We start from the raw sequence: 24,052 nt of genomic DNA, 5'->3' as shown, positions 1-24,052 counted from the left end.
ACATGTCCTATTTTTGGAGTGGCCATTATGTTTTATAATTATAAAGGGAAAATGTCCACCCACCAAAGCCACTGATATTTATTTAAACTTAACTATAAACAATAACTTACTTTTTTTTATCACTACTGCTTTAAAACCTTGAAAGATCTTTACAAAATTAACAAAAAATTTTGGTATAATTACTTTAAAAAGTATAAAAATATTTCTAATGATACGTCTTTTGGCTCCCACTTTAGATGTGTAGATTGTGTAGCAATTACCATATTTTATTGAATCTAAGATGCAGCTGATTGAAAGAAGCACTTTTGTTTCCACTAAGGAAAAAAAGGTGTCCATTACACTACAGCACAAAATTGCTATCAAAATACTTTCAATTTCAGAAGTGTAAAAATGTGAAAAAAAGGTGCATCTCAGAATCAATGAAATATGTCATTTAGTCAAATTCTAAACACTATCTATTAAGTTTTTTCATTCTCACCTTTCACATAAATAAGGCATGATTTAGTTAAGCAAAGAAAACTTTATTTCTGCCACACATAACAACATATTGCTCTAAGAAACAACTACTATATTAGTTTTAGCATTAACATGTGGTTTAAAAACACATGTCAACAATCCCTGCTCCCCAGATAAAACAATGTTGTGCAGAGACTATCAGGTATATGAAAAGAAAAAAAAGAAAAAGAAAAAAAAAAAAAAAAAAAAAAGCCGTCAACTGTCCAAAGGAGTGCGTCCAGTCACATTTTCAGTCAGTCAGCTGAAGATTATGTCATTATTTAGTCTTTGTTCTGTAGAAAGAACACAACACAAGTATGAAAATCATCACCTGAAAGGAAACAGCTGTTGTATATAGTACTCCTAAAACGTCAGAAATTGTTCCTTTATTTCAATACTCAGTGTTATCTACTTACTTAATCATAGATGCCGCCAAATAAGCAGAATCAAACTTACTCAGAAGGATGATGCAAAGAGGTACTGAATTTCTGGAGGGGAAACGCTGTGTATTAATACAAAAATCAGCTGTGTGAGGATTATAGTTTGGGGTTTTATCCCTACACACCAGGCAGATGAGTGGGTGTCTATATTTTTCGTCGTATTTTTTTTTTTTTTTTTTGTCTTTTTGCCTTTTCTAGGTCCCCTCCTGTGGCATATGGAGGTTCCCAGGCTAGGGGTTGAATTGGAGCTGTAGCCACCGGCCTATGCCAGAGCCACAGCAATGTGGTATCCGAGCAGCGGCTGCGACCTACACCACAGCTTACAGCAATGCCGGATCCTTAACCCACTGAGCAAGGCCAGCAATCGAACCTGCAACCTCATGGTTCCTAGTCGGATTTGCTAACCACTGAGCAACGACAGGAACTCCTGTATTTGTCTTCTTAACTATGAGTTCAACTAGTGCATGGATGAATGTTGAAATATTCTGTGCTTCTGGGTGGTTAAACTCAATTAAACTCAAACGTAATTGTTCAACCATAATTGAAGAACAAAGATAAAATTCATAGGGATTTTCCTCAAAACAATGTGTCAAGATACAAAACACAGGAAATAAGAATGGTGAGATTTATACAGACTGCTTTATATGATTAAAAAAAAGGAAACAGACCTATAAAAAAGCCATACACACACATCAAGAAGCTCTAAAATACCAAATTTCTATTTTCTTCAAATAGAAGGAGAAACCTATTTTGCACATCGTCTCCATCTCAAAATAGAACTCAACTACTTTCAAAGTGATATTCTTAGGCCAGTGTCTTCTCTTATTTCCTAGGCATGGCTCAGTTAATCCTAGGCTTACTGCTCAGAGACAAAAAGAACCAGCTTTCACCAGCAGTGTTTGTGTTCTCTTGAAATTAAAGAAACAAATGAAAAAGTGCCCCCCATTTCCTCCCAAATCTTCAATGGCTACAAATCATGTAAAACTCAGTAAAGTCTTTCATATTTTAGTGAACCTTAAAATGAGATAATATGTTTAATGTAGCAACAAGAGAGGAGAATCTCATTATGAAGTCCATTGTAATTGGGGATTTGAACCAAAAATAAATAAAAAAGCCGTGCTGCAATTAGAAGACATTCAAAACCAATATAGTTCATTATGTCCTACCGTTTTCTTCTTTTTATGGCCACATGTTCAGCATATGGAAGTTCCTGGGTCAAATTGGAGCTGTAGATGCCTGCCTATGCCACAGCCACAGCCACAGCAATGTGGGATCTGAGCCACATCTGCAACCTACACTGCAGCTTGCAGCATCCCTGGATCCTTAACCCATTGAGTGAGGCCAGGGATCTAATCCACAGCCTCATCGATACTATGTCAGGTTCTTAACCTGCTAACCCACAGGGGGAACTCCTGTCCTGCCATTTTCAACTAATCTAACCCTACTTTATCTCTGCCCTGAATATATGTTACAGTTCAATAAAGGGAAAAAGGATAGATTTATATTTCATGACTAGTCATGCTGAAGAATATGCCACTTTCCCTAATATAGGGAATTGGCTAAATGCATTATCACTTCTATGGGGAAAAAAGGGGTACCATAAAGCTTCATTCATACACACCTGCTGGCCTATGTAGTTCTGTATCACTGAACTTAGTTTCTGATTGTTTGGATGAGATGACATAAAGGTTTCACAGAAGTCACCAAAGCAAGTGTTTTAGCTCACACATACAAAACATTTACAAATTTTATTTTATAGGAGTTCCTGTCTTGGCGCAGCAGAAACGAATCCAACTAGGAACCATGAGGTTGTGGGTTCGATCCCTGGCCCTGCTCAGCGGGTTAAGGATCCAGCATTGCTGTGAACTGTGGTGTAGGTCACAGACGCAGCTTGGATCCTATGTTGCTGTTGCTCTGGCATAGGCCAGTAGCTACAGCTCTGATAAGACTCCTAGCCTGGGAACCTCCATAGGCTGCGAGTGCGGCCCTAAAAAAAGACAAAAAAAAAAAAATTATTTTATAAGGAATTTTGCTGACTCATTTTATCTCAATAAGCCTATGAAGAAAGCCTTGGAAAGGTAAAGAGATCTGCCCAATCATAGCCAGTAAAGTGTCAAAGCTGGAATCCCAACCTGGATCTTCTGATTTTAAGTCAAACATTCTCCATACTAAATAAATAATTATTTTAAAAAGGTTCAACCGCAGGAGTAATTAATATATTTTCTCCATAATAAGAAGTCAGTATTATTTCCTTTTTTAAGGATAAAGATTCTTTGAAAAAGAGTAAGAATTGTTGCTTATATTTTTGAAATATTCATAGATACAAATAAACATTTTTATTATATACATAATTAGCATGCTATATTAGAAGACAGCTTGTCTAAAGAGAATTCAGTTCTTAACATTTTATTCATAAACACAAAAAACTGCTTTATAAGGAAGACTTGCTAATTCTTTTTCACTGGCAAATGCAATAATTCTATATTGCATGGAGTAATGGGAGTGGGTTTTGTAATTAAATAAAACATCTAAAAACATTTCTAAATTGAGATTATTCATAATGGGCCCAATGGGTGCTTCCTAGTGACAACTGCCTTCTGGAAAGAGGATGTAATCACTTGACTTGCTCTATCAGAGCAATGTTCATCAGCAGTAAGGCTTCAGATAATTCATTATGATACCTGCTAGTTTTTATAATTGGTCAGAAAGAAAACCTGGGAGGGGGAAAAACTGTTTTCAAGCCAGTAACCAAACCGGATCTAAAGTGCTTGCCAACTGCTATTTGACCAGCAGTGGACTTGGGAAGCAGCTGTGTGTGTGCAGGAAGAGGGAAGTACACAAAGAATTCATTTCCAGAGCTTTAAGTGTTTTTAATTTTAAATGTCTCCCCAAACCGTGGGGATGTGAACTAAATGTCCTAGAAAAGAAATTTAGGTTTGATTTCTTTGTCTTTTTTTTCTTTTTTAGGGCCTCACTCACAGCACATGGAAGTTTCCAGGCGAGGGGTCAAATCAGAACTACAGTTGTCAGCCTACACCACAGCCATAGCAACATGGAATCCAAGCTGCATCTGTGACCTACACCTCAGCTCAGGGCAACACCAGATCCTTAACCCCCTGAGCAAGGCCAGGGGTCAAACTCACATCCTCATGGATCCTAGTCGGGTTCGTTAACTGATGAGCCACAAAGGGAACTCCCTTTATTTCTTAAAACTAAAAGACAAAGGAATTTACATGGCTGTATGTAGTATAACTGATGAGTTTTTGGTAAACTGTCAAGATAATTTTTAAAAATATGTATATGCACATGAGAGTATTTTCTCAATGTGTAGTTTTAATACACAAATTCACAAATATATACCCAGAAAAACATCAACATTTAGATTCAAAAGGTCCAACAAGATGCATTATAACTGACCCTTGAACAACATAGGGGTGAAAGGTGGCGACTCTCTACACAGTTGAAAACTCACATATTGTTTATCCTGGGCCCTCCACATGTGCAGGTTCTCCTTATCCATGGTTCTGCATCCACAGATACAACTAACCTCACACTCAACCAACCTCAACTGGAGCACTGTAGTATGCACACATATGTTCAAACTTGTGTTGTTCAAGGGTCAAATGTATTTGATATTGCTTTTTAGCTCCTTCATTAGTGAACATCAAAACATTCTTTATAAAGATTGCCATAAATTACCTCATTCATAAGACATTAACTCTTCAAGTTAAAAATCTTTAGAAGTATTCCAATTTCAAAGTTCATTTAACCATATACTGAAAAATCTAATTCTTTGTGTCTAAGACATTCACATACACACAAATCTTATTACTCTTCTAAACTGAAATTGATTTTATTTTATGGGAGGGCAAAGACATCCTCCCAATAAACACCAAAAACATTTTTTTAAGTTTAAAAAGTTCAGGTTTAAAAAATATATTATAAAAGTAACCCCTGACCTGCTGATTTATCAGCAAACTTTTAAGCCACAGTTCTTTTAACAACTTCTAAATCCTTAAAAAGAAACTCTATACATATTCTTTTCCTTATACGATTTAACCAAAGTGTTTTAGAATTTAGATTAAAAAGAGCTTACCTCAAGAATCAGTAAGTTCTTTGTCGTTTGTTAGATTCTTCTCTTGGGGAATCTGCCAGCATAACTTTAAGTCTGACTCCATTCAGGATCTTTCCATGTAGAGTAGTAATGGCATCATTAGCACTTATTCTATCTGCATACTTGGCATAGCCCACATTTTTTCCTGACACAAGGTAAACTTCAATCAGGTTACCAAAACGACTGCAACAAAGCAAAAAGAGATCAACTGAAATTTCTAAGTACAGATGCTCAGGTCTAAAAGCTGGGGTCCATTCTGAACTCCTTTTTCACTCCTTTCCATACATCCAATCTCCAGTTCATGTCAGTGTTCCTTCTTAAAAAATTTCCTCTATCAGTCAATTTCTCTTCATTCTCATTCAGGTCTCTTTCCTTGTTTGGACCATCATTATCTTTTTCTTGGATTACTCTAATACCTTCTTCACTTGTTTCTCTGCCCTGTTGGGCTTATCCTGCTCCAATCCATTCTCTAGCCTGTCTTCTGAGTGATCTTTCTAAAACACAAATCTGATCATTTCTTCCCCTAAAAGTCCCTCAGCAGCTCTTCATGCCTCCAGGGAAAGGACAAACTCCCTAACATAGCCTGTGGGCCTATCTTAACTAGGTCCCTGTCCCCTCCAGCTTCATCTTCCCCGCACAGTCTCTCAAACATCATATTCTATTGACACTGACATCCTTTCACATTCTCTCCAGCAGGAATAACCTCCCCCATGTTGAGCTTTCTTCCCTGGCTCAATTATTTTTATCCTCCAGGTCTCCGCTATACCTTGCTTCTTTTAAGCAGTCTTCTCTGAGTCTCTACAGTGGATGTCTCTGCTATGTATTTCATAGCCTGAATATTCCTTTTCACAACACCAACCTACTAAGTTGTAATTTCCTATTCACTTGTTTATCTTCTAAGAGGACAAGATCCATTATGTCTTTTTTCTTTCCTTCTTCTTCTTTAAGTGGCCCCACCCTTGGCATACGGAAGTTCCTGGGCTAGGAAATGAATTCAAGATGCAGCTGTGCCAAGGCTGGATCCTTGAACCCACTGTGCTGGGCGAGGGATCCAACCCAAGCTTTTGCAGTTGGATTCTTAACCCACTGTGCCACAGTGGGAATTCCCATGTCTTGTTTACATGTTTTGTTTGCAAGATGTCTCTGACACTTAGCACAGTGACTGTCTGGTAGAGAGGAGAGATTCAAGAAATAAAATAAATAAATCAATTAAATAAAAATCAAAATACTTGAATGACATCTCTGATATTTTATGAAGCTCTTTAACAAGCTGTCTATCTTTTGTTTTGTTTTGTTCTGTTTTTGAGCTGAGTCCGAGGCATGTGGAAGTTCCTAAGCCACAATACAACAATAACAGTGCTGGATCCTTAACCTGCTGAGCCACAAGGGAACTCCATCTATCTTTTAAATTCACTAACACTGTTGTAAGGCAAATAAGAAAAAGACCACAAAAAGAAAAACTTAAGGTTAAATAAGTTATCAAATAAGAGACTTTTCCGACTTTTACGCTTATTATATACTCTTATTATATACTACGCTTATTATATACTCTTCCCTAAAATCAAGTAATTGCTTACTCAATGTAATTATATTACCCTTAAGGATCCAAAAGAGTGCTGACAAAATAGTAGATGCTTAATAAACACTGTTCAGCTGAATTACAACTACAAAGGAAAAGATATGTGGAAAGAATTCTAGAGGACAAGTCTATATAGATGTATCTTCAATCAAGAAATGATTTGCGGAGTTCCCGTCGTGGCACAGTGGTTAACGAATCCGACTAGGAACCATGAGGTTGTGGGTTCGGTCCCTGCCCTTGCTCAGTGGGTTAATGATCCGGCGTTGCCGTGAGCTGTGGTGTAGGTCGCAGATGCGGCTCGGCTCCTGCGTTGCTGTGGCTCTGGCGTAGGCCGGTGGCTACAGCTCCGATTCAACCCCTAGCCTGGGAACCTCCATATGCCGTGGGAGCGGCCCAAGAAATAGCAGCAACAACAACAACAACAAAAAAAAAGACAAAAGACAGAAAAAAAAAAAAAAAAAAAAAAAGAAATGATTTGCTCATTCTGTGAAGGCAGCTTTTCAAAACAATACTACTTGTTTCATGTCTTCAAAACAAAATAAGAGGAAATTCTGTGTGGAGGGTTAAGACTTGTAAATAACAAAGAAGAGAAGTTAACAACTATATATTTTAAAAGGTGATATAAATATTGGATATAGGAGGTTTCAGTATTGCTAGAGTGCTTAAATGACTGGCTTAAATAAATTTTATTATTTTGAAATGTAACTCTGTGGAATTGAAATCTTACCAGAATATATCCTCTAGTACATCTAAAGGTAAAGGATGAGGATTAAACACGATAAAAAGCCTTTCTTTCACAGGAGTTTCAGGAGGGGCTTTTTTTTTGCATGATGGAAGTACAATATCTGTCTGAATTTGAGGCAGCTGTGATCCAGAACTTCCTCCAAATTGCTGTTGAAGAATTAGGTAAAGAAAAACTTCACTTTAGGGATTTTAAATAAAGAGCTAAAGAGATGTGGATCATGGCAACTAGATGGTCTTTTACTTTTTACACAGGTAATAAACAAAGGTCACATTTATTTTATACACTAGCGATCTACTGTGAAGTTAAATTTTTACCTACTTACCAGAAGTTGCTGCTGACTTGGGTTATTCCACACCATTGATGCAAGCTGTGCAGCTACCATCTGCGTTGCCATTTTTCTAAGGAGACTGAAGATAAGGACTGGTAATTTACAGAGAACTAGAAATATCCAGTCTCTTAACAGTAACTTGCCTTTTGTAACTTCCTCACCTGAGAGGTCAATTGTTTTCTCTTTTTATTCTCTGAGTTATATCATGTATACCCAACTCTGGCTTTGGACCAGCTTCTCGACTGGTACTTACTCGGTTGCATTACTTCCATCATCAATGAAGGAGACACCTATCCTATTCCCAGGAGGGTACTGAAATCCATGTAACTTGTATTTTGCATAAATAGCGGATGCCACATTAAAATACTGAACCACTCCATGACCTAAAACAAAGCAGAATATATGGGAATTAAAAAGAAAACAGATTGAGGCCCTAAAGTTTGTGTTACTACAAAAAGGAAACAACATAGAAAAACACCAATACCATGCAATTAGTAAATATACAATCAAATGTATAAGAAAACAAAGTTCTCTTATACATACGTTCTACAGCTATGTTCCTATGAAGCAAAATATAAACCAGATTTGGGTAAAAATATGAGCAAGATATTTTATTTATTTATTTATTTTTTTGTCTTTTGAGGGCCGCACCCGCCACATATGGAGGTTCCCAAGATAGGGGTTGAATCAGAGCTGCAGCCGCTGGCCTATGCCACAGCCACAACCACACCAGATCCGAGCTGTAGCCACGACCTATACCACAGCTCACAGCAATGCCGGATCCTTGATCCACTGAGCAAGGCCAGGGATTGAACCCGCAACCTCATGGTTCCTAGTTGGATTTGTTTCTGCTGTGCCACAACAGGAACTCCCTAAGCAAAATATTTAAAAAAAAATAGTATCATTAGCTAAATTCTGTACAATGAATTTAATTTTAAGATATTGGCTTTTCTTATATGACAGAGATACACTAAAAAGTAACCAGTTTTTCTTAATTCTGAAATTTTCCCTATTATACTGAGTAGAAATGAAATGACGGGTGATACATGAAAAGAATATATAGTCATCTTGGCTAGCTGCAGTGGTAGAGAGAGGAAATGTGATACATGTATGAAAACCAAGAGAGAGAACAGAATTTTGGATCAGAACTCATATGTCTCATATTCCTTTGAAAAGCTTTTAGCTAAGGTGGCAGATTTCAGTCCAAGGTGATGCTAAAAGAAGGAGATAATTTTATACTAAACCTCTTAATACAGTGAGCCCAGGAGCTTGTAATACAACCAAAGGGTTTTCATGATACATTTATAACTCACTTTTGGAAAAACAAGGTTCCAATTATAATTTAATATTCCTCTCTAAACATAAGCATCTCAACAGTTTAATGGAATTAAAATAAAAAGCAAATAAATCTACAAAACTAATTCAAATAGGATAAGTATATATCTTTACTAGCAAAAAGGTGTTGTTCCAATGATACACATATTTATCAGACACATCCAACAAGAGAAACAACAGAGAAGATAAAGGAATAAATATACTTCAAGGTATCAGATAAAGAGGAAAGAAAATATAGAACAAATAGAATTATATGCAAATAAAATGACAAATATGCCCCCCCCCCCAAATGTATGCCTTAGAGTCAGAAGAAAGAATGACAGCATAAGACTAGGTTAAGTTGGAGACTGTAGAGAATAGGTCAAATGGGCAATCCTGCTAGAAGATCAGTAGGGGAATACTGGGTATGGGAGGTGTCTATATGAAGAATGGGGGCACCCTAGGCCAGTGAGCCCATATAATCTGACTCACTTATCTATTTTCCCTCAACAGCCATAAGAAGATACCCTAAAAAGCCTAAATCAAGTATATCTATAGTACTGGAAGAGACACCAAATATGATTTCTCTATACCACTCCTGTATCTCCAATTTTTTAAACCAAACCAACAAACTCTTCGATTTACTGAGTGCCTATTATGTGCCAGGACTTGTATCAGATGTTTTTACATATATTATTTTAATTCTTTTCTAACTCATGCAGAGAAGGCACTAATAATCACATTTTACAGTTGAGGAAAGAGAGACTAGATAGAATAAGCAGTTTGCTAAGGTCTTAGAGCCATGTGTCACTGCTGGGATTTGCACAGAAGTTGGCTGCAAAATAGACTGCCAACCTTCTCCTGTTATGCCACAAGGATGCATTTTAAAAAATCCTTAAAAAAACCCAAAAGGCTTATAAGAATACTGAGATGGATTAAGCTAACATTAGATAACAGGTTTAGTCAATTAATTAGTTAAGTTCAAATGGCTGATATTAGAGCCTTGCTTCTATTAAGAATGGGGAGAAGAGGAGTTCCTGTGGTGGCTCAGTAGTAAGAGACCCAACTAGTATCCATAAGGATGCAGGTTCAACCCCTGGCCTTGCTCAGTGGGTTAAAGGATCTGGCATTGCTGTGAGCTGTGGTGCAGGTCAGTGGCTGCAGCTCTGATTTGACCCCTAGCCTGGGAACTTCCATATGCTGTGGGTACAGCGCTAAAAAAAAAAAAAAAAAGAAAGAAAGAAAGAAAGAAACAGTGGGGAGAAAAGACAATTAGGATGCTTGAAATGAAGGGAAGGAGTTTCATTTTGAAATATAAAGTTTAAGAAAAAAAGACTTGGGGGGGGGAAGAAAACTTTAAGGGTTTTATAATTTTGCCTAGCATTAATCAAGAGTACAGAAGAGACCTGTTCTGATGTTTATCTGTTGTACAACTGGAAACAAACAGAATGCACTATTCTGTGGGAGTTAACATAGTTTTAAAAAATAAATGACTTTGTATAAAGGAAACATATTTCCAGAGATTTGTTTACTGAGTTATCATTATATTTGAAAGTTTAAAATAGAGAAAAAGGAAACATAAAACTATTACACAAACAGTACCTGACATAACAAGTGCCACCGAAGAAAAGCCTCTTTTTTTTTTTTTTTTTTTTTTGTCTTTTTGCCATTTCTTGGGCCGCTCCCGCAGCATATGGAGGTTCCCAGGTTAGGGGTCTAATCGGAGCTGTAGCCACCGGTCTACGTCAGAGCCACAGCAATGCGGGATCCAAGCCGTGTCTGCGACCTACACCACAGCTCATGGCAATGCCAGATCGTTAACCCACTGAGCAAGGGCAGGGATCGAACCCACAACCTCATGGTTCCTAGTAGGATTCGTTAACCACTGCGCCACAAAGGGAACTCCCAGAAAAGCCTTTTTAACAAAATACAATACATTTAAAAATAATAAAAACATCATTTTACCATAATTAGAGTAAGGATCTCGTTGAACTTCACAGTATTCCAATCCTGGTACTATGTCAAAAATGCTGAAAAGCTGCTCTTCAGTAAAAGGAACTCTTGATACAACTGATAGGCGTTTGGAGATGGCTTCCTGGCCTCTGTTGTCATTCTTGTCAAAACTTGAAAATTCAGATTGTTGTTCTCCAGCAATATACAAAGAAGCAAATCTTTAAATTTCTATATATTCAGAGATTCATTTAATATTTTAGGTACTATGGAGTTCCTGTTGTGGCTCAGCAGAAACAAATCTGACTAGGATCCCTTAGGACACAGGTTCAATCCCTGGCCTTGCTCAGTGGGTTAAGGATCCAGCATTGCTGTGAGCCGTGGTGTAGGTCACAGAGGTCGCTTGGATCCCACGTTGCTCTGGCTGTGGCACAGGCTGGCAGCTATAGCTCCAATTTGACACCTAGCCTGGGAACCTCCGTATGCCACGGGTGCAGCCCTAAAAAAAAAAAAAAATTAGGTACTGGAAAATAAAATGAACTGTCATTTAAGTCTTCTGCATTGCACAAAGGCACCATATTTTGTAGTATGCTCTTGTCATCAGCACTATCTGAAGACACTATGACAAGAAAACACACATATCTCCCCATTCCCCTGCCTCAGTATGGAAATATAAGCAGAAATGTGTAGTCTACTTTCACAGGAATACGTTTATAATGCAAAGCTGTTAAGTATGGCAAGTGTTTCACCTAAAAGGAAATTTATGCCAAATAACATTTACAGGTCTTACTTTCATCACTCGTTTTTCCCTTTTTCTAACTTCTACTTTTGTCATTTCTCTTCTTTCTCTAGCCCTATTTTTACAGCAGCAGTAATTTAGGGATAAATTTTAGGACTCATCTGCATAGAAACAAAAGCTCTCCACCCTCCATCTCAAATGGCAGTGACATAGTGTAACACTTAGATAATACAGAACCATAAAAAACTATAATTAGAAATAAATTAAACAAAGTAAGTGTTAAATAATAAGGACATTAGGTGTCATGACCAACTTCTTAAAAAAAACCTAGAAATTATTTTATTCACTATGTGATATTCTTCTACCAGCAGAATAGAAAAATATTTTAAAAAACCCAACTCCAAATCAGCTTGCATATACTACTTATACCATTAAAATAAAGATAGCCCACTTACCAAATGAAAACATATTTATTCTAGGTTCATGTCCCACAGTCTCCTGCCTCATATTACTATAATAATCTTGTTCTGAGGATTCAGATACTTTATTTTTAGGTTCAGCCAAGATTGCCCTAAAACCTGAAAAAGAAAATCCATTAATTTCAAATTTTATAGCAAATTTAAGATATCTACAAATATACTTGATTGCTAGTGCTTGACTTAATTTTATGATTATATAAAACAAAATCCACACAAACAGCCATCTCTACCAGACCTACCTTTCCCTTGCTTCTTGGAAGATGTAAAGAGAAACAGTAAGAATCCCAAATCACAGGTTCAGTGCAGCAAAGATCAGCAAGTCTATGCTACCCTTTTCAATCTCCCCCTTCTACAGTTGACATCATCATCCATTCTCAACATCAAAATCCAACAGTGCTTCTTCAGAACCTACCTGTCACCAAAGAGTCTTCCTTTGAAATATACTTAGAAAATTTATCTTTCACTCCAACTTCTCTGCCTCTATTTTAAAACTAGATTCTCTCAGTTAATTACAACAACCCTTCAACTGATCTCTTTGCTTCTGGATCATGAGTTTTAACTGGGGGTCCAAGAATGAACTTCAAAAAGGTGGGAAGGGGTTCCACGAATCCTCTAACTTTAAAGAAAAGGCTTATACAGGAGTTCCCGTCGTGGCGCAGTGGTTAACGAATCTGACTAGGAACCATGAGGTTTTGGGTTTGATCCCTGGCCTTGCTCAGTGGGTTAAGGATCTGGCGTTGCTGTGAGCTGTGTAGCCCACAGATGTGGCTCAGATCCTGCGCTGCTGTGGCTCTGGCGCGGGCCGGTGGCTACGGCTCTGATTAGACTCCTAGCCTGGGAACCTCCAAATGCCGCGGGAAGCAGCTCTAGAAAAGGCAAAAAGACAAAAAAAAAAAAAAAAAAAAGCTTATACATATGTGCACATGGGCGTATTTCAAAAGAGAAGGTTCATAGCTTTTATATTATTCAGTAGCTCCAAAAAGGATAAAACCACGTTCTTTTAATTCTTTCTTTGGAAATGCATCCTTGATACAGTGGTTAGATTAACTGTCCTAAAGCAGTTTTTGTTATTTTTCTCCTTATAAAACAATATACAAGGGAAATTCTAACATGGACTAAGCTTGAACTCTTTATGATCTCCCATATATGGTTTCAAAGTACCTAGTTTACTTTGTCTTATAATTTTCAAACAGGAATACCAAGCTTTACTCAGATTGTTGCCTTCACTCTATTAAGCAAAGATCTTTATTTCTAGCTCGGTGTGTCTTCACTGCTCTTATCTTGTCCTGCCTATTCTATGCCAGATGCGAACCCTACCTCCTAATGTATTCCCATTTCATTCAGTGCACTTTTTTTTCACCACTGATAGGCCATCTCACACTTTTTTTTAATTTAATTTTTTTTAATGGCTACACCTGTGGCATATGGACGTTCCTGGGCCAGGGCATGAATCTGAGCCGCAGCTGCCCACTTACATAGCAGCTGTGGCAATGCTAGATCCTCTAACCCACTGCTGGCCAGGGATGGAACCCTCACTTCCTCAGCAAACCAAGTTGCTGCAGTCGGATTCTTAACCCACTGAGCCACAGCATGAATTCACCTGTCTCACACATTTTTGAACATTTTTTCATTTGTCAGTTTTATTGAGTCTTCTGTAAATGGCAGTATCTTTGCTAGAGAGCTCAATAAACCTTAATTGAGGACCCAAGTACTATACTGAGTATTACTAATAACAGTACTAGGTACCTGGCATGACAGAGCTTTAGGAGTTCAAAGAGCTTTAGGAGTTCCCCTGTAATGCAGCGGGTTAAGGATATGGTGTAGTCACTGCAGCAGCTTGGGTCACTGCTGTGGCACGGATTCGATCCTTGGCTCAGGAACTTCCACATGCTGTGGGCCCAACCAAAACAAACAAAACAAAGCAAAAACCAAAAAGCTTTTAAAAAACCCTTCTATTACCCTTTAACTACTTTTTGATTATTAGATCGTGACTATCCAACATAATTGTATATTCCTTAAATGCCAGAGTTGCTATATATGCCATTTGTATCTCTCTACTTATATTCATGAGTATACCATAGGTATTCAATTAATGCTGGCTAATTGAAAAATTTAGAAGGATCTGAGAGAAAATTTTGATATGTCTCTTAGGGTTATCTAACAGTTCTAATTAACAATAATTATTTCCATATTTATAAATTTTTATACTATCCTGAAACCCACTAGTTGAATTATTCTACATCTCATTTCTAAAGGTCAATATAACTAGAAGTATGACAAAGAATATTTTCCTTGGCCTCTTTAAAATTCTTATTCAGGAGTTCCCTTCGTGGCTCAGTGGTTAACAAACCCAACTAAGATCCATGAAGATGCAGGTTCAATCCCTGGCTTTGCTCAGTGGGTTAAGGATCTGGCATTGTCCGTGAGCTGTGGTGTGGTTTGCAGATGCAGCTCAGATCCCACGTCGCTGTGGCTGTGGCTATGGCTATGGCATAGGCTGGCAGCTGCAGCTCCAATTCGACCCCTAGCCTGGGAACCTCCATATGCTGCAGGTGCAGCCCTAAAAAGAAAAAAAAAAAATCTTATTCTTCAGAACGTATAACAGCAATGGCAGAAGGTCTGATTAATGTCACTTGAGCTTGAAATTAACCTGATGTATGTTTTTTTCTCAAAGCTAGTAAATCTTAAACCCTATCCCTATTATTTATATGTCTATTAGTACACAGTTCTATTTAGAGTTTAGGTCAAACATGAACAAATATTACAAAATACTTGAATTTCTTAAAAATATAGAGAATAAATTTAAAAAACCCAATCCAACCTTAAGTATTAAAGAATTTTTAATACTTAAAATTCTAAAATAATTTAATTAACCCCCCAAAACTGTAGAAATAATAACCAATGGAAACTTAATCATGGCCCCCAAATAATTTTCATCCTACAACTATATGTATTTTAAATCTTATTGCTAAGATTAAGTTAGCAGGTAGGGATACAAGCACAAACCAGTATTAGATTATTAGAATAATTAGAATTTTTTTCAAATGTCTATAACAATGATAAGTGAATACATCCTTACTTCGATCACAGTTTTCTATTGCTTGGGCAGCTTGTGATGGTTTTAAGTATCGAACGTAGCCCAAGCCTTTACTTTCTCCAGTTACTTTATTCTTAATAATGCTGCAGTACTCGATATCTCCATACACCTATGAGAGTTAAAAGAAATAATCTTAGAGAAGTCAAAATTAATAACTGAACAGATTCAGAACTAGGTTAAAATTTGTTCACTTGTTCTTTTTGCTTGCCAGAAAGAGATCAGCATTTACAGCTATTTTTAATAATGCAATAAAAATGTCACAAACTAAATGAGGCACTAGAAAAATAACCATAATAATGATAAAATCAAATAATAACATAACCAAAACGCTATTTTTGATTTACTGAGCATTTGCTTTACATATATCACCTTATTGTTCTCACAGTTCTTCAAGGATGTACATATATTATACTGCTTATTTCACAGATAAGGTAACTGGGCCTTAGAGAAATCAAATAACTTATCAAAATCATGAAGGGCGAGTAAGAATTTGCACATGGTCTGGAAAGCTCCAAAATCTTGCCTAGTGGTAGTTAAGAGCAGAGGCTCTGGAACTGAACCTTCTTTGTTCAAATCTTGGTTCAGCCACTTATTAAACTGGGCAGTTGACTTATCCTCTCTGTGTCTTATGTCCTCTTCTGTTAAATGGGGCTAACAGCTGTACCACCTCATAGGGTTGTTTTAAGGGTTAAAAGAACAAAGACACCTAAAGTGTATATACAGGGACTGGTACATACCACACAGTAAGTATTAGCTATTGCTATTCATCTGCCTTCTCACAGGAACATAAATGACTGTGTTTTCTTTTGAAGGAGTACCTCTCAAAGCATATCTTTGAAATGAAACACATTGTTTTACTCACAAAGTTAATACTCTATGTGGTGAATGTTTACTTTTTTTTTTTTTCTTGTGCTCATGGCATGTGGAAGTTCTTAGGCCAGGGGCTGAACTAGAGCCATAGCAGTGACTGGAGCCACTGCAGTGACAATGCTGGATCCTTACTTTGCTGTGCGTCAAGAGAACTCCAAATGTTTATTTTTAATGCTGGAAACAATATGGGATATAAATCCTTAGTGTTTATTATTTATTTTATAAAATATTCATGTAATAAATTAGTAATGTGTAATTACTATACATTTAGATCAAAATGCCATCAGTGTTTACTCAGAAAAAGATAGAAGTTCATAAATACATAAGGTAAAAACTCTTTTCTACTATTGGGGTATACAGAATATATATTTTTGGTACTTGTTATTTTTGAAGTATTTTGTACAATTCTCAATTGAGACAGGACAGAGGAATTACTTGTTTCTTTCCTTCCTGCTTACTGCCCATGTGATTCATAGTACTTGGAAGATTAGTAGAAAATGAATTAAAATATTACAACCCAAAACAACTTAAAACTGCTTTTTAATAATTTTTGTGAAAGTGTATCACTGCATATAAAGCCAATGGCTAAAAAGAGATTTTATTTTATTTACTTTTTTCTTTTTTTTTTTTGATGATTTTTATTTTTTCCATTATAGTTGGTTTAGGCATTCTGTCAATTTCTACCATACAGCAAAGTGACCCAGTCATACATACATATACGTTCTTTTTCTCACATCATCCTCCATCATGTTTCATAAGTGACTAGACATAGTTCTCTGTGCTATACAGCAGGATCTCATTGCTTATCCACTCCAAATGCAATAAAAAGAGATTTTAAATTGTCTTCAAATTTCAGTGACTGCAATCTAACTATAGTTCAGAGCTGTATGTAGTTTTTTTTGTTCTTTAAATATAACTCCTTCAGAGGTCTAATTTTAGGACAAAAACCATAAAGGATAAGCCTTTCTGTGAATATGTACATGAACATTCTATAGGCTTGTAATAAATGTGAGATAATATATTTTGCATACTTAGGCTTGCCAGACCCCTGTTAAATGAGAGACAATAGACAGGAGTAATAAGAGAGTGCTATGAAATTTTTAAGACAAAGAGCGAGGGTTAAATCTTGGCTCTACCACCTACAAGGTATATGATTTTTACTTAAAATTATATTATTACTTATTATTATTATTACATACTATTATTGATACTTCATTTTCCTGAATCTATATTTTCATCAAATGGGGGGAAATTACCATTAATATTGTCTAGGTTTTATATATATATATATATATTTTTTAATTTTTTTTATTTTTTCTTTTTGTTGTTGTTGTTGCTATTTCTTGGGCCGCTCCCGCGGCATATGGAGGTTCCCAGGCTAGGGGTCCAATCCGAGCTGTAGCCACCGGCCTACGCCAGAGCCACGGCAACGCGGGATCCGAGCCGCGTCTGCAACCTACACCACAGCTCACGGCAACGCCGGATCGTTAACCCACTGAGCAAGGGCAGGGACCGAACCCGCAACCTCATGGTTCCTAGTCGGATTCGTTAACCACTGCACCACGACGGGAACTCCGGTTTTATATATTCTTAAAAAGTAACTTACTTTAGTTTTAATATTTAAAAACTAGATTGAAATAGATGCCTTAATAAGTTATTTCTTTCCACCAATCTAATGATCTAACTCAACACAAGATTTATTAAATGTATAACAAATTTAAGATTGTAAATTATAAAAATTAAAAAAAAAAGGCGTTCTCTTGTGGCACAGTGAGTTAAGGATACTGTGTTGACACTATAGTGGCTTGGGTTGCTGCTGTGTTAAGGGTTTGAGCCCTGGCCTGGGAACTCCCACATGTTGCAGGTGTGGCCAAAAAAAAAAACCCAAAAGACTGTAAATTATCATGGACACTAGCTGATTAAAAAACATAAGCACCTTAAATTTTTCCCGTAGATCTTCTTCTGTGTAGGACTTTGGTATCATAACAAATATTCTTGTAAGTTCTTCATCTTCAACATCTCGGTGACTTCCAGATGATCTGGACTGAGCAATGAAAACCTAAGAAACAGAACCCAAAGAATAATGCAGTAATATCAATCAACTGTTTTCCTATTCCTTAATTAGTATGAGATTTATGTTATGTTAAATGCAAAGTAATAGGATCTTATTGAAAGTTTTTTTTAAAGCAATCTTTATTGTAATGACTTTTTATGTGAGACAATACTAATCTCTGCATTGTATTTTTTCCAAATACTTTTTTTTCCATTTGCATTGTTTTTAACCAGGAGTAATAGTGCACTGAAAGAGAATGTGTACTCTGTGACTGCTGGGTAGTGTTCAATAAATGTCAATTGTGTAGTTGATTAACAGCATTATTAGGTGCTCTCTTGTGACACAGTGGTTTAAGGATCCAGCACTGTCACTGCAGTGGTTTGGGTCACCGCTGTGGTGCAGCTCAGTCCCTGGCCTGGGAATTTCCACATGCCAAGGGTGCAGCCAAAAAAAAATTGTTATTAAAATGTCACATATCCTTACTGATTTTGTCTACTTATTCTGAGTCTAAGAAGAGTGGAAAAATCTATGAATTTGTTTTTCTTCTTTTAGTTCTATCAATAATGCTTCATGTATTTTGAAGCTCCATTATTGGCTGCATATACATTTGGGACTGGCTTATACTTTTGGTCTGATACTTTTATTCTTAGGAAATTATTCTTTCCCTGTTAATACTCTTCCCATTGAAGACTATTTTGTCTGATATCACACCAGCTTTTCCTAGCCTTTTAACCACTCTGTATCTTTGTGCATAATGTATCTCTTGCAAGCAGCACTTAATATGGTCTTTTTAAAAAAAATCCTGATAATCCTTACTTTTTAATAGGAGTGTTTAACCAATTTATGTTTAATATTGATAAAGCTGAATTAAGTCTAGATGGTTGTATTTTTGTTTTCTAACATTAATCCTTAAAAAAGCAATGTAACCATATTCTGGATCATCTCAGTGACAATCTGAATTATGTGAGCAAGAAAATGTAGAGAATGAACTCAGGCTTTTTATTTTTTTTCCTTTTTTATGGCCACACCTGCAGCATATGGAAGTTCGCAAACTAAGCCACAGCCACAGCAATGTGGGATCCAAGCAGCAACTGTGACCTATACCACAGCTCGCAGCAACACTGGATCCTTAACCCTCTGAGCAGGCCAGGAATTGAACCTGCATCCTCAGATACTAGCTGGGTTCAAAACCCACTGAGCCACAGCAGAAAATCCTATTTTTCTATTAGCAATGGAGTTTTATTGAAATATCTGACATTAGATTATTGCTTAGAATTTAATTCGCTTTGTGGTATTGCTTTTAATTAATTTATAAAATTGTTTTGGTTTCATATTATTCCCAGAATACCAAAATCTTTAACTGTGATTGTGGATTTATTTATACAACTATAAGCCTAAGAATTTTAATGCTACTCTTATTTTTTTATATAACTCGAAGAAATGTAATAAAATTAATGTTGCTCACTACACAGGGCCCTTGAGTTCATTTTTTTTTTCTCTTGTCTTTAAAGGGGGGGCTGTATATTACTCAATATGAGAAAACCTGAACCTATAGATTTCCAGAGTAGGAGGCAGCAACTAAAAGGACAGAGAACCTAGAAAGCCAAAGGATTTTAGAAAATATTGAAACAAAGGGTCGTAATGTTTGCTTGGAAAACAGCTGTGACAGAGATGGAGAACCTAACTTACAAGATACAGATGGAGATATACTCAACATTTATTCTAGTTATTCCTTCGATATTTATACCATATGTCATATGTTAGTGATAAGAGTACTGACTAAGTACTAGTAGTAGAGTTAGTAGAATTAGTGAGTAGAACAGAAATGGTCCATGAGAAAGTTAGTCCAGTGGGTGTATCAGTAATAAGATAGTCAATAGCGAAATACAAAGAGGGAATGTTTCAGTATATGGGAAGACACCAGGAAAAAAAGTCTCAAGTAAGATTGGTGATGGGAGGTGCCACCAGATCACAAACTTCTAAGTTTTAGAAGATTGTAGCATTTCAAATTTCTGGTAAAGACGGTATCTAAGTAGAACATATGTACAAAAATCAGCTACCTAATGGGATGATTTCTCCTGAGACTTTATGTTCACAGACTATGGGCCCTAAATAACACACATTCTTGCAAAACTAAAAACTAAGATTTTTCTCTTCTATTTTCTAGGTTTACCCTCTTCCTCAAGATCATGTATGGTCATTCACAGAATGATTCTTACTTGGATAATCTTTTTTGGCTACAGGCCTGTTGCTGAAATTTTGTCTTAATAGGGGCTTTGGAACTTTGCAAAAGCAAAATACATGAGAAAAATTGAAACTGAATTAATTTAACTGGAAATAACTGAAAAAAAAAAAAAAAAAAAAAACAACCCACAAAAAACCTACATCCCAGTGTAAGACAGCCCAAACTGAATCTGCTAAAGAATGAATTTAGATGGTCTAGCTAGGCACTGTAGTGCAACAACCATCTGGCTGAACCTGAGTGGATGAATATGTGAAAAACAAATTTTAAACTTTAATTATCTTTGCGAATAATATAATTTTTCTGTGGCTAAAAGGTGGTGTGTGTGTGATAGATACATTTTACTGTTAGGACTTTTACTTCTCTTGTGGGGGGAGTTATATAAGGTTTCAAACTTGGGGCGTTTGGGGGAGTTTCCCAGAAGAGCTCTGTGGTGATATTATGCTCAAAGTATAAAACCCTCTCTGTTAAGATCATCATTGGAAGGAGGTGAATATTATCAACCTAGTGCAGGAGTCAGTAAATTACAGCTTCCTGTTTTTCTAAAGACCATGATCTAAGAATTGCTTTTACATTTTTAAGGATTGTTAAAAAAAAAACCAAAAAGAATGTGACATAGGCTGTACATGGCTCACAAAGCCTAAAACATTTACTAACCCTTTTTCTATAAAAAAGGGTTAACCCCTGATCTTGTATATGTTGTGGCCTTACAATTAATTTCATTGATCATCTTTTCCAACTCATTCAGAGGGTTCAGGAGGCTGGAGGAGAGGTAATGTCCACTATCTATTGTGTTGCTGAGATACTCCCAGCTGCTTGCTGAGATACTCCCAAGCTCCTCTCTTTTTGGGGGATGGAGGTACAGGGAAGGCCTCTGGGGACTGAAATATCTCCAAATCTCTCCTTTAAATAATAAGTCCCTATTAATAACATTCTTCTCAGTTTTCTATAGTAAATGGGGAAAAAATGAAAAGAAGTTGAGAGAAAAGAGAATTATGAGGAAAGTTCCAACAGAATTATAAATACAGCAACTATTTCCACAGGACAGGTGAAAGGTACAATTTAAACTGGGAGATTCTCAGGACTGGGTCCTGAATTGAGCAAGTAAGAAATAGAATCTTGGCAACTACGGACAAAAAAGATGTACTGAGGGCTTACCTTGCGCCAGGCACTGTAGCTAATAGGACAAAGTCAAATAACCCTCAAAATAGCTCTTCCTGCCATGTGTCACTATGTTAATTTTACAGAGAAGTAAGTGTGGAAACGTAATATAAATACCACCAGAATGAATTAAGCGTATTCAAAGAAGCATTTAATAAACATACAATTACACTACGATCACAATGATTTGTCTCTTTTTAAGGCAGTTTACTTTGGTCTGCTTTCAAAGAAAAGTGACATTAACAACCTAGGACACACACACCTTCACAAAAAAGGGTTTATGAAACAATTTTTAAAAATTACAGAAATGTGATAAATGTGTAACAGTAGCAGATTTTATCACCTGCACTTAAATGTTATATACGTGCATACTTTTGCTTGGTACTGGGAAAATGCCTAACACCAGAGGGCCACAGTGTAATGTACTTTTATCAAGTTGTTAAACCCCTACCCACCTGAGGAAAAGCAGTTATCTGTTTTTAGAATGGTAGGCCGGGAGGTCTGAGAGAAGAGGGTCAGAGAAGTCCTTAAAGCAGGCCAGGACCAGAGCTGGGCGGTGGATTAGTAACGGCGGAAGAGGGGCAGGCCCGGCCACTGCAGCTCAGCAGCTCTAGTCATCGGAGATGCCCGGTCACCCGGGGGAGGATGTTCTCTCCGCATTCCCCACCCCCGCATCCCACCGCAGCCTAGAGGGCAGGAGATCCTGGGAAATCTTCTCCCCAACGCCGTCCTCCCTTCCTCCCGCTCAGGAATGTTGGGAGCGGACCGATTAACCCTACCCGACCCTGACACCGCCCCGGGGGCACCCCGACCCGGGCACCCGCACCTTGATGGGCTTGGTGTCGTTGGGGCTGAGGCACTGGCCGTGCATCTCCTCCATGGCCCTGCACGCCTGCGAGCTGCGGGCAAACTTGACGAAGGCGATGCCCTTGGACTCCTTGGTGTGTTTGTCCCGCACCACCCAGATGTCCTGGATCTCCCCGAAGGGCGAGAAGCGCTCCCTCAGCACAGACTCCGGCGTGTACTTGCTGATCACCAGGAAGATGCGGCTGTTGGGCGGCTCGTCCAGGCTGTCCACGCCCGGGCGGAAGCCCCCGCCGCTCGCACAGCTGCCCGCTTCGTCCATGGTGCTCCACCCCAGCGCGGGAGCCAGGCCCGAACCACTCTACTCCACCTCGTTCCGACCCGTGCCGGCCACCGCCTCAGCCACACTCCTAGCGGTTGCCGCTCCAGCGTCCGCTTCCGGAAGACGGAAGAGTCCGGCGCCCGGGCACAGGCGAGCCGCGCAGGGCGCTGGCTTCCGGGGAGCGGCCTGCAGCTCCCCCTGACGGCCTGGAGGAGCCTGATATGCGGTCCGAGCATCCAATCCGAAGACAGAGCGCGCATATTAGGTGTGTGATCCAGGTTCCCTGTTGTTAGAACAGCAATGCCTGGTCCTCCGGCTTCCCCGAAACTGGCTCTGCTCCACCCACAAAGCCCACGAACTCTTCCCCCAAACTTGCTATCTTGGTCTTAAGCTCACTAGAAGACTTCTACAGAACAGAGTTAAAACTGTTTAGTCTGCTGAAAACGAACCTTTAAGACCGATCATCCAACTTCAGGCTCATTTGTTGAGAAAATTGAGATGAAGAATTGGAACCCAAGGAATAGCAAAAGGTAACAGAAATACAAATAACAGAGTCAAAACCAGAAATAACGCCATCTGCTAATCTACTCAACTCCTACGAGCACCCGTGGGTGTTTTGAGATCAGAACTAGGGAAAGTCCTAACGTGCAAGCAAAGTGGAAAATCTGTACTGACATCTAAGGCTTCTTGTTAAAGGGGCCTTGAGGATAGGTCAGCAAAAAACTAGCAGAAATCCAGAAATAAGGAATGAAGTGAAAGGAATAAACAACAACAACAACAAAATGGTCCAGGAAGAGAGCTTCTTAAATGTTCAAGTCTAGAGTGCTAAGACCTGGGTTGCTATGAATGCAAACAGATAAATAATACCACTTATTGCCGGCCAACCATAAGTCAGGCTTTGTGCAAATAATTAGACATACAATAAGGAAACTTAGGGACATGATGCTTACCCTCAGAGAGCGTTTTTTCCTATTGTGGAAGTATTACATGAAAATATATCATGCAAAGTAGTATCAGATTGTGTTAAATGATTTTGCTACTGAATTGTGTGAATTTGAACAAATTACTTCATGTTTCCAACTTGTTTCCTCAACTGTAAAGTAGAAATAGTATTACCTACTAAATAGTGTAGTTGTCAAGTTTAATTAATTCATCAATTCTATTAAGCAAAAAATGTTTTGACCATCTACTCATCTACTGTGTGTTGGGCACTGTGTTATACCCCAATGAGACAGTGCTGAAGAAAATGATCACTCTCCTTCCCTTATGAAGTTAACAGATGGGGTTTGTATAGTTAGGACTACTTGAGATAATACATAT

The 24,052-nt window shown here is 37.8% G+C and overlaps 1 protein-coding gene across 6 annotated transcripts; it reads right to left on the bottom strand.

The window, feature by feature from the left end:
* Window positions 1–500: 500 nt before the first annotated feature.
* RBM45 (RNA binding motif protein 45) lies at window positions 501–22,855 on the bottom strand. 6 transcript variants are annotated; one of them, XM_084999960.1, is made up of 10 exons: window positions 22,433–22,855; window positions 18,087–18,209; window positions 15,263–15,389; window positions 12,160–12,282; window positions 10,981–11,160; window positions 7,955–8,084; window positions 7,696–7,780; window positions 7,356–7,519; window positions 5,032–5,232; window positions 501–788 (listed from the first exon to the last, which is right to left on the bottom strand). In XM_084999960.1, exons 1-9 carry the CDS (start codon window positions 22,730–22,732, stop codon window positions 5,040–5,042), a joined length of 1,425 nt encoding a protein of 474 aa, XP_084856086.1. In that variant the 5' UTR covers window positions 22,733–22,855; the 3' UTR covers window positions 501–788; window positions 5,032–5,039. The 6 variants fall into 6 exon arrangements, with proteins under 6 accessions (XP_084856086.1, XP_084856085.1, XP_084856087.1 ...); XM_084999959.1 differs by having other exon boundaries at window positions 10,981–11,169; window positions 12,163–12,282; XM_084999961.1 differs by lacking the exon at window positions 10,981–11,160.
* Between the last annotated feature and the right edge of the window lie 1,197 nt (window positions 22,856–24,052).

The sequence above is a fragment of the Sus scrofa genome, chromosome 15 (assembly GCF_054392235.1).
Source record: "Sus scrofa isolate SSC_HxYL_T2T_F1_AM1 chromosome 15, Sscrofa_HxYL_maternal_Yorkshire_Landrace_v2.0, whole genome shotgun sequence".
Classification (NCBI taxonomy): Eukaryota; Metazoa; Chordata; class Mammalia; order Artiodactyla; family Suidae; genus Sus; species Sus scrofa.
Note: the sequence above shows the minus strand (reverse complement) of the source record. Positions and strands in the feature narration are given on the sequence as shown.